At 27.5% G+C, this 11,759-nt stretch overlaps 1 protein-coding gene across 1 annotated transcript; it reads right to left on the reverse strand.

Annotated features, from left to right (window-relative positions):
- Positions 1-2,062: 2,062 nt before the first annotated feature.
- On the reverse strand, positions 2,063-4,501 carry GO595_007314 (uncharacterized protein; the record flags this gene model as incomplete). Its single annotated transcript, XM_067920765.1, has 1 exon — positions 2,063-4,501. The coding sequence occupies one exon, from the start codon at positions 4,499-4,501 to the stop codon at positions 2,063-2,065; it is 2,439 nt and encodes an 812-aa protein (XP_067772833.1).
- Positions 4,502-11,759: the final 7,258 nt, after the last annotated feature.

An 11,759-nucleotide genomic window follows, 5' to 3' on the forward strand; every position in this document is an offset into this window, starting at 1 on the left:
AATGTTAAAGTTGTTTTCTTGAAATCATTAATGATATATATAAATAATATTTAAGAATTGTTTTAATAATTTAGTGAAGAATTTATGGTAGCACTTAAAAAAGGTCACACTGATGTAATTAAATTGCTTCTTGAACATGAAAGAGTTTATGTGAATGATAAAGATATTTATTAATTAAATATAAAATTTATTTATATATTTTAATGTTTCAAAGTAATATTTGAAACATCAATTCTTTTAGCATCTCAACTAGGTTACACCGAAATAATAAAACTCTTACTTGAATTAAAAGGAATCAATATCAATGCTAAAGATATAAATTTATTTAATTTTATTTTTATTTTTTTATTTTAATATTTCAAAATAATATTTGATAATTATATCAATAATTTTGCACACCACTTATTTTAGCTTCTAAAAAAGGTTATACTGATACAGTAAAATTATTACTTGAGAAAGAGGGTATAGATATTAATGCTAAAGATGCATATGATTAATGTTTAAAATTTGATACAATGATTTTATATTTCAAGATAATATTTGGTAATACAGCCCTTATTAATGCTTCTGAAAAAGGTTTTAATGAAATTGTTAAATTGCTTCTTCAAGAAAAAGGAATTGATATAAATGCTAAAAATATTTGTTAAATTATTTTAAAACTTGTTAAAACAATTTAATATTTCAAAATAATATTTGGTGATTAAACATATTATTTGAAACAGCACTTTATTTCGCATCCAAAAATGCATGTACAGATATAGTAAAATTACTTCTTGAACAAAAAGGAATTGATATTAATACAAAAGATATTTAATATTTTTATAGAATATTTAATTCAATAATTTAATGTTTTAAAAGAAAATTTGGAAATTATTTATATTATTTAGAACACCAATTATTATTGCATCATTTGATGGTAATACAGAAGTTGTTAAATTGCTTCTTGAACAAGAGGAAATTGATATTAATGCTAAAGATATTTATTTTTTTATTTCCAAAATATATTTTAATAATTTTATGTTTAAAAAGAATATTTGGAGATTATTTAAATAATTTTATACAGCTTTACTTTATGCATCTTCTAATAACTATGTTGAAATAATCAAATTACTAATTAAGCAAAAAGGAATTGATCTTAATGTTAAGGACATTTATATGCTTGTTTCAATATTTCTTTTAATTATTAGACGTTAATAAATAAGATTTGGAAATTGCTTAAAATATTACAAACAGCACTTATGATTGCTTCACAAAATAATTATCCTGAAATAGTTCAATTACTTCAGGAATAGACATTTTATTTTAACAATATGCTTATCTAGTTGAAACTTTTTACTTGCAATAAACTACTGATGGACACAATGTTTAATGTTTTATGTCTTGAATTTTTTTAGATATTATAATAAAGCAAATTTGCTATGTATAGTTTTATATTTTATTTATTGTGCGAAAAGCTTTATAATTTAATGAATTTAAAAATTCTTTTGGTTAACTTAATATCTTACCAGATTCAATTTATCATCATATTTTCATCACATAAAAAAGCATTATTAAAATGAAATAAATAATTATTAAAGCTTTTCTAAAAAAAACAATTAAAATTTTTTTTTTGTTTTTATCATCATCTGATTCATTATGATTTATTATGGAGTAAAATCTAGTGTGATATGATATATCTAATGAATATTCAATGATTACATATACGTAAATAAATAAATAAATAAATAATGTCTCAATATAAGAAAATGTTCAATCCACAATAGAAATAGCATTTGTAATCTTAGGAACAATTGTATTTGCAAATGTACATATGATACACTAAATTGTCTTGATCAAGATTTCCGTAAATGAATGTGTAAATATATGGAGTACATAAATCACTATACTTGTCTTTAATTACATCCAATTGATCTAATTGACTTTGCATATGTGATATTTCTTAATGGTTTTAACAATTTCTCTGCTGATTTAAATGTTCAATTTCATTCGAAGCAAAATCACATTAAAACTTTAATAATATTTTATTCTCATTTAAGTGAAGTTCATTCATAAAAAAAACATTTTAATTAAATTCGAATTCTATTCCTTTTTGCGTGCACTTTACCGACTGCAGTACGTCTGCCACGAAGCCAAATCCGTTGCTCCTCATTATCTCGGCCGCCTCTTTAATCTTTTTGCATGCGACCATGATCGATGCCGCCTGCAGGAAATGGTTGCCGGCGAGCAGCGTTCGCACGAGCGAGTCCAGAATCGCGCCAATGTCATTGTCATCCATTTTCGTCTTTGCAATTTCGAACACTTCTTCAACATTTCCTGTCGTCGTGAGAAGTTTCGCAGCCTCTTTGTACTGTTCTGTGATTATTAGGATGTCGGTGGCGTCGGATATCTTATTGGAGTCAATAAGCGCTGCTACAGATGGCGCTATTGCATGTTCTGAGTCTTTAGTGTTGAAATATGCAACTTTGATCGCATCGATTACATAGTTCGAACTGTTGGGTGGGGAGGCAAGGAATAGGTTCATAGCCTTTTCGTTGTTGCCAAGAAGTATTTCAAGCCTTGCTTTACGAATTCGAAGGACTTGATGTGATGATGAGGTTAATGCAAGCATTCCGTTGATCACATCCAAGAATGAACGGATACGATCAACTGTGAAGTTCGCGCAGAAGCAATTAGGGGCGAAACGAGTCGGTGATAAAGATCTTAAAAGTATTGCCAAAAGATTATAACCTGAATGAGAAGCAAGCTGACAAATACTGAACAGGTCTTTACTTGTTTCCTTAAGCTGTTTCATGAATTCCTCCTTTGATAAAACATTAATTTCTTTTGACCTCGAAAGAGGCGTGAGGCTATCGGCCGACAAGACCGTTAACGACGGTTGTGACGGTTTCTTGGCCAAAATTTGGCGACCGTTTATCCATTTGATGGATTTTAAACATTTTTCGTCATTTACGAACTTAACATTATAGCGCTCATTATCAAATTTGATCAAACCGACAGAGTTCGCAACGTCGACAACGAAGATATTATTTTCGTAAATTTCGATTGACGAAATTTGCTTTTTTAAGAAAGGAATTGTTAAGTTTTTATCTGACCAATCGATTACGATTATGTCTCCGTGATTTGTGCCGCATATTAAATGGTCGTTCAATGCTTTTACGACTGTTGGATATTCATTAATTTTAATTATATTAAAATCGACTTTTGTTAATAAGTGATAACTTTCTGATGAATTATCAGGAGATAGTAAATATTTCTTTCCAACCCATTTAGAAGTGATTATAATAATTTCTTCTTCACATATATCTGAAAATGTTGCTAATACTTGTGTTTGTTCAAGTATTGTAGCAAAATTATTTGTGTCTTTGAATACAAGAACGATATAACCGCTGATGACGATGGCAAAATATTTGCGGTTTTTCGATACAATTATGTCAATTGAAGATTCATAGAAATTGAATGCAGACCGAAGAAGTGAAAATGCTTTCATCGAAGGAATGTCATAGAAGAAAGCCTTAGTGGCGTTATTCGCAGCAACAACAATAGCTACAAACTTGTCTTGATTCAGCCATACAATGCGTGCGATTCTTCCTTCATATAAATGAAAGAAATTAGAAATATGAGAATCTCTTGTAATCGAAATATAACCATAAACTGATCCAGTTATTAACGAGTTATTGTATACATCAAAGTCTAGTGGTTTTGAAGGAAGCATTTTATGGACACAACATGGAACAATATCATGATCAACAAATTCGAATATTTGTAGAAACCCACCAAGAGACAAAACAGCAATTTTGTTCTTGTAGTGAGATTGGACGATATAAGAACGAATACTACTTTTAGGATGTGAAATATATTGGATATGATGTCGCCTGATGAGGCCATTACTTGTGACTTCATACTTCCGAAAGTGTGTACCATGAATTAGAGCAAAAATTGTTTCATTAGATTCGTCAAATGCAATATCGAAAATACGCTCATGACCCATATCAGAACCAATGACTTTAACAAGGGCTCTATCTGAGAGTGTATAAATGTTAACACCTGTCGAGCTAACAAATAAAAGTGTGTTATTGAGAAATGGATAATATCTGACTTGTTTAAGTGGATTATCATTTATTGGAAACTTGCCACCAAGGTTGATAGTGCCACCTGTTTGTGCTGAAAGAATTTTGAAATCGCCTAAGCTTGCTGCAACTAATAGAGAATCTGAATCAAATGGTGATATTGCGAAAAAGTCTGGTGAAAAATGTAACTCGCTTGACCACAAAACTTTGTAGCTACTTTCGTCTGTAATTTGAAAACATGTAACATTGTTATTTGAATCTCCAATAAAAAATTTATCACTTGAAATTGTTGACCATATTGATGAAATAAGAGAACGGTCAGATGTTGTAAAGCTTGCAACAGTACGTTTTTTAGAAAAATCAAAAACAATACCTAAAGATTTTGTTGTTATTAAAAGTTGAATTGGCGTTTGTCCATCATTATCAAAACCCATGCACCAAGAGAGCGTTGTAATGTCTTGGTTTAATGGGTTTGTTGTGAAAAGTAGTTCTAGACTTTTTGATTTATGTGAAAAAATAGATAAAATTGGTCCATTAGCCATTGCCAATAATCCACTTGGACTCCATGATAATATATTATTTTTCTCTTTATTTGATGGGTAAGTCCAATCTAAAGTTGGAAAGTTCTGTTCACTCATTTGTAATGTTCCAACAAAATCGTGTTTTTGTTAACGTTCTCCGGTGAACACAATTCAAATTTCACGCACAACAAAAATTTAAATTTGAAGTAGAAGCAGCAATTAAAATAATAACGAAATAAGTTTTTTTCATTCATCATTATATAAAATCAAAAATTTTCTTATTGAAATTATCATTTTTTTATTGTTACTAACAAAAGAAATTTATATAAAAACAACATTTATTTATAAACACAATGCCGCTATTTTTATTATTTATTTCTCTATGTACAACGCATTTGACACCAATGAAATAAACCCAGAAATTTCATACACAGAATTCGAGCATATGCAGATGTTGCAACATTTCTCCTGTGTACTCTTCTGTACTTCCAAAGCGAAAACAGATCCGAAAATAGTTTTACAGACGAAATATTCACATCCATTATTGGAAGCCACAGCGTAAATATTATTTTTCTCGAATATTTTCTCCAAATCCTCCAACAGAACATTTGCTAATTTTTTGGTCACTTTAATGTTCTGTGGAATTTTACTTAAACAATTTAAGAAATTCGATTTCTCAATCAAAGCGCCTTTTTCATTATCATCCAAAAGAATAAATGGCAATGAAATCGGCACCGAAAAATAATCAGTTACATCATCGAAACATAATTTTAATGGAATATATTCGAACAATTTTTGTTCATTATAATTCTGATTAACGTTAACAATAACATAAAAATTCTTTTTTTCGTTTGCTTTGATTTCTTCTTCATTAATATTAATAACGAAAGCATTCCATTCCGAAGTTATTTGATGAATAACAATTGTTTCATCACTATTATTACATATAGTTAAATACATTAATCGTTTTTGCGAATTTTTAATTGTTAAAATTCCTTTGATTTCAATTATATCTTTTTGTTGATATAAAATCGGAATATTTTCTAAGTTTTCGTCAATTTCATTTTCGTCTTCATTATAAACAATTGATAAAATATTGTTTTCTTCAGTATATACAATCGGATTAATAACATTTTCATCTCGTAAATGAAAAGAATTGTTTTTGTCATTGAGAATTGTGGATATTGTACCCATCTGCTCAATCTTTACGTCAAGATTTGCGCTCTTTAATATGTTTGGTATGAATGGAGGTAACAATGACATTATAACTTCTTTCGCTTTCTTTCGTGACTCTGTTAATAAACTTAAGTATAATTGCGCGCGATCTTTTAGATCTGGTGAACTTAGTTCATAAATGGATAAATATAAAACATGTTTTAACATTTGTTTGCCTTTGGTTGGGTTTCCTAAATAAAACTTTATAATCGCTGTGAGTATCGATAATTGAACTTCAACTGGATCATCAACAAATTCTTGTAACAACAAACTATCAATCAACTCTGCGACGTTTTGGATCGCATATGAATATTCTCCGATCATCCATATTACTGCTGATCGTGCTTTTGCATCGGAGAAATTATGTATTAATTTACAAACAATTGGTATGATGTTTTCATATTGACTTGGATAATTCCGGAAAATATTGACTGTTACTACTATACATTCTTGGATAATGTAGTCTACTTTTGTTTGGATAAGAGTTATAATTAAGTCAACGCAATTTTTGACAACGCTATCGTACAAAAGTGCTATTTTGCCAATGCATTGAATGCTTTTCTGTACAAATTGAATACAGCCGTCCTTAACGTACGACTCAAGCTCTGAAATTATTTCAATTGAATTCTCTTCGGTTGTGAGGCCGATAACGATATCGAGTTTCTCGATTTTTATGTAATCAGCATCATCTTTATGGCACAAAAATAAGGGAAAATATTCAAGAAGATATTGACGGAGTTGTGGAAGCATTAGTTTGATGTTTTTTAAAACAGTAAATTGAACTTCTTTTTTCGAACGAAGTAAGCTAAGAAATTGATGAAGAATGGATTTGATGGTCTCTGCTGAAAAAAGAGAGTCATTTATAATGGTACACATCTTGTAACAACAGAAAAAAGCAGATGTAATTATTCCTGGATTAACACGGAAAAGTTGTGGAAATACTTTTTCGATAACAGATTTGGCGAATCTTGGATCATTTGGAGAGAAGTCGCGAATAAAATCAAGAAAATGTATCATTTTCCATTCTGATAAATCTTCGATAACTTTAAGTAAATTATCTACTGTTTTAATGTTGATAGTAATTAACTGTGTTTTATATGTGCGATTTATTTCTTGCATTGTGAAAATAGCATTTAGAACTACATTTGGATTTGGATCATTAAGAAGATTATGAAGTATTGGAATAAGATTATATTTTGAAATTAAAGTATGATCATTGTTATGTAATTTTAATATTGAAAGAGCTGAAGTTTCACGAATATAAGGATCTGAAGATTGAGATCCTGAAACAATAATTGGAATTAATTGAACTGAATTTTCTTTGTTACACATTATTCCTGCTTTACGTACTGCATTTGCTTTCAAAAGTAAATTTGGATTTTCAAAGTCAGATATAATTGAATTAATCAAGTAAATATTTAATGATAAATTTGTTGTGGCGCTCGAAGCGCCAATAATTCTAATAAATCTATGTATTGATATATTATCATCAGTTTGAAAGTTAGTAATGGATGGAATAATTTGTGAATTGTCTTGCTGTTTTGCAAATCTTGTTACTAACTGTCTCATTCCGTCAACTTTCATTTTTTGATCTTTTGAATTTAAATTTTTTATTATTTCTTGGATGTCAGCGGAATTTGTCATTAAATTTTGGAATTCAGGTGACCGTTTACTGAATATCTTAACGTTCGTCTTTCGTAACGTACTTATTTAATGAAATTTGTTTCTTCCTTCCTTCTTAGACAAGGAATGTTTTATATTTCGCTTAGAATATCATATACATGTGAGATTGATGTTTTAAATTAGGGAAATATAACATTTCATGCCGTATGACAGTTTTTCTTATTGATTTTTGAACGAAAATAAAAGTATATTTTTAATGAAAGGCTCTTTGATTCTCCTAAAGTTCATTCATTCCAATGACTTTATAGTCCAAAGTATAAACATTGATCATTTTTCTGGAAATTAGTTTTTTCAATTCATAAATTGAATTTTAATGTAAAGCATATAATTTAAAAAATTCCAACAAAAAAATGTTATTAAAAGAAAAAAATATCCAAATCCATGTTTATTATTATGAATAGTCATGGCAAAAATGGTAAATTTTACTGGGTATTTTTGTTACTCATGCACACCCTGGTCAAATTGAATAAATTTTCATGTTTATTTTATTTGTGTGTATACTCATGAAAAGATCGTTAAAAACAAGAAATTACCCAATAAAATGAAGAGGAGATGACATCGGATAAATAAAATGTCAAAAATTGCACGTTAATTTCATAAAATGAATGTTTTCTCAATTAATATCAAAGCAAACGCCACTTTTAATTCAATTCCACACTTGGAAATTAAATGTTAAAATAGACAAAAATTCATATTGTTTCATGACCTATTTTTACTGGGTCTTTTCCGCATCTTTTAGAAGATTTTCCATTTTTTCTTCCAAATATTGCATTTTCCATCTACACAAGTGCACCCTAGATTCCAATTGTAATCTCTTCATCAAATGTTCTCTTGCAGTATTTAAGTTTATTCCCTTCGCTGGTGTAGAAGCCTGTGAAGCGACCTTTGACTTTTCCATCGTTTCATTCAATTTAACAAAACCGCCGTTGATAATATTCAATTGTTCTTTCATTTGTGAGACTTCAGAATTCTTTTCGTCGAATTCAATACTTTCAATACCGCGTTCAAAAAGTTCCTTCACTTTCTTCGAATATTCAATTAATTGGTTAACGTTCGGTAATTTTGTGCCATTGATATTTTCATTCAAATCCTTCATGAATTCAATGATATTTTCACCTTTTTCTAAAGTTTTATCTATGTCATTAATTTCTTTAATATGGTCTTTCATATATAACAACAAATTCTCATAAGTAGTTGAGCCAGAAACGCATAAATTCAACAAAGTTAAAGTAAATTCTCTAGAAGCAGAAGGTACCATTTGTTGAATTAAGTTAATTTTATCATTAATCAATCCAATATTTTCTTGTAACGGTTTGGAGACGTTAAATATTTTATCTCTCAATTCATTTAACGATACGTCTTCGTTTTCAATCAGTGTCAAAGTTTCACCTGTCAATTGGAGAACGTTATTTAATATATTCATAATTTCATTAAAACTGTTTTTGAATTGTTCGTTCCAATTTGGATTCGCTTGGAATTTGGATTTTAATGCCTTATTTAACAAATCCATATAATTACATAACGAATTTGCTTCTTTTGTTAAGTTCAATTTATTTTGTAAGTTAACAGAACATAATGAAGTCTTTAGTATATTTGTTAATGTATTATTAACATTTTCATATAAAACTTTACTATTTTCGACAATCGAATTGTTGTCTAATGTTTGGATGTTATTAAAGAATTCATTTATAATGTTTTTAGTGTTTTGAATAACGTCTAAAGTTACATTACAAGTTTCCTTAGAGTCAATAGTTGTTTCTTCTGTAGTTAATCTTGGAATTTGTATCTTTGTTGGAAGCTGATTTACTAATTCTGGTTCATAAGGCAAATATTCGATATCTGTTGTCTTCGTTATAACCTTCAAAAGTTTCTTTATTGTTTTATATATTGGATATTGTTTTACTATTAAAACATTAATATCATAATCTTTAATAGTTTCCAAATATTCGGAAATTTCGATCTTTAATTCATTTATTAAATTGTTTATATTTTCATTTAAGTTTTTCATTGTATTATGTTGCAAAAGTTCATTTACTTCTGTTGAAAGTTTTGATGTTTCTTCATCAAGATGTGGAACATTTTGAGATAATGTTAATAAAAATGATTCCTTAAGTTTCGAGTTACAAAATCCTGCGTTAATAATTGATACGTATAATATTATATTAATTAATTTCTCTAAAACATTTTTCTGTAATTTGATCATATTCGAATTATCTTCATTTTCTTCATTAATGAATGATAAGTCATCTACAATATCACCAATGTTATCTACATATCTTCTAAATAATCGTAAGTTACCATTTGATTGATCTTTTAGATAATTATTTAATATTTTTATTGTATTTTTTGATAAATGAATAAACTCTTTATAATATTCAATATGTGGATTCTTATTAAGGAATATCGCATGTTGTGTCATTATTTGAACATTCGAAGATATTAATAATAATTGACGTGGATCTTTTTCTTCTGTTAAGTTTTGAGCATAGAAATTATTATCTGTACGAATGTCTAATAATGAATTTGTATCATTAACAGTTGTGATAGAATTCGTTAATGAATTCGATACTTCTGTTACATAAGATATTAATTTCGATTTAGATTCTTCATTATTAATGTTCTCTTTTGTATTAATATCTTCAATAATTGGTAAAATATCATTTAGTAATTGATCATTAACTTTCTTTTCTTTTGTTGTAGCTTCTAATGATTTAAGTTCAATGATTTTGTCATGAATTTCATTGTTATTATCAGTCGATAATAAATTAATTAATTCAATTGTCTTTTCATTAGTTTTCTCTTTAATTTCTTCATTGTTTAATGATCGTGTTTCAATAAATGAAGAAATCTTTTTAAGTTCATCATGAACTTTATCGATTGATTCTTTAGTCGAATCTTCTTTAGTAGCATCTTCTACTAATTTTAATACTTTTACTAATGAAATATCTAAAAGTTCTTTAGATTCTTCTTCAATAGTTGGTAAAACACCAGCTAACGAAGCCAAAATAGTTGGAGATTGATTAATTAATTGTTCTTTAACATCTTCTTCTTTATTATTATTATTATTATCTTCATTTATTATATTATTAATACTTGAAACCATTTTATTTTCGATTTCATTAATTGGCATTGTAGTATAAGTTGGTAACATTTCGACAAAACTATTAAATGATTTAGAACATTCATTATTAATTTTAGTATCATCATCCTTTAAATAATCAATTACTTCTTTAGTTTGGTCATAATATTTAGTGTTTTCCATTGTAGATAAAACTAATTCAAGTTGTTTATTATTAGTTTCAGTAAATTCTAATTTTTGTGTATAATCAGGTTCTTCATAATTTTCAAGTTCTTGAATTAATTCATTTAATATTGATACTAATTGAGGTATCCATACTTGTAATTTAATATCTGCTTTATACGCAATTTCAACTTTACATAAAACAGAAAATTGTTGATCAATATTATAAATAATTTGATATATTTGATTAAACTTATCCATAAATTGTTGTATATTTTCTTCAACTGAATTCGATAATGCTATAACAAATGATAAATGTGACATTGGACTCCGTAATAACATTGGTACTTTCATTGTATCATTTTGTAATGTTTCTAAAACAATTTCCATTTCTGTTTTAGATTGTAATAATAATGATAATGCCATCATTCGATAATTTGCTTCCGAAAATTCACTTAATGGACATAACCAATCTTGTATAATTAATTGGAATTCTTTCATTTGATCTGTTGTATCTACTTCTTGTAAATATCGTGCTATAAAACATAAGTTAATGAAATTCGATGATATTAATATTGATGGGTTTTCTAAGAATGTTAAAGATTGTTTAATATTTTCATCATTTGGATTTTGATTTAAATATTCTTTAATTATAGTTTCAGCATTTGAAAAGAAATATAATGATAATGATAAATCAATTTCATCAATATAATCATTAAACTTTTTAATAATATTTATAATATTTTCATCTTGAATTTCTTTTAATAATAATAATGAATAACAACGAATTTGTTTCATTTGATTATAATTTAATGATACTGATGGGAAACTTTTAGATTCAATTAATACTTGTGGATTAAATGAATTTAATGCGTTATTTAAATATTGTAAATAGAATAACTCTTTTTGATTATTATTTGGTTTATAATTCGATAATAAATCCTTTAATTGTATTGTTGCTTCACCTGCTGCGACTGCAAATCCAATTGTCATTATTTTGAATTGTTCATTTTTAACTTCTTTATTAAATTG

The sequence above is a fragment of the Histomonas meleagridis genome (assembly GCF_020186115.1).
Source record: "Histomonas meleagridis strain 2922-C6/04-10x chromosome Unknown contig_51, whole genome shotgun sequence".
Lineage (NCBI taxonomy): Eukaryota > Parabasalia > Tritrichomonadida > Dientamoebidae > Histomonas > Histomonas meleagridis.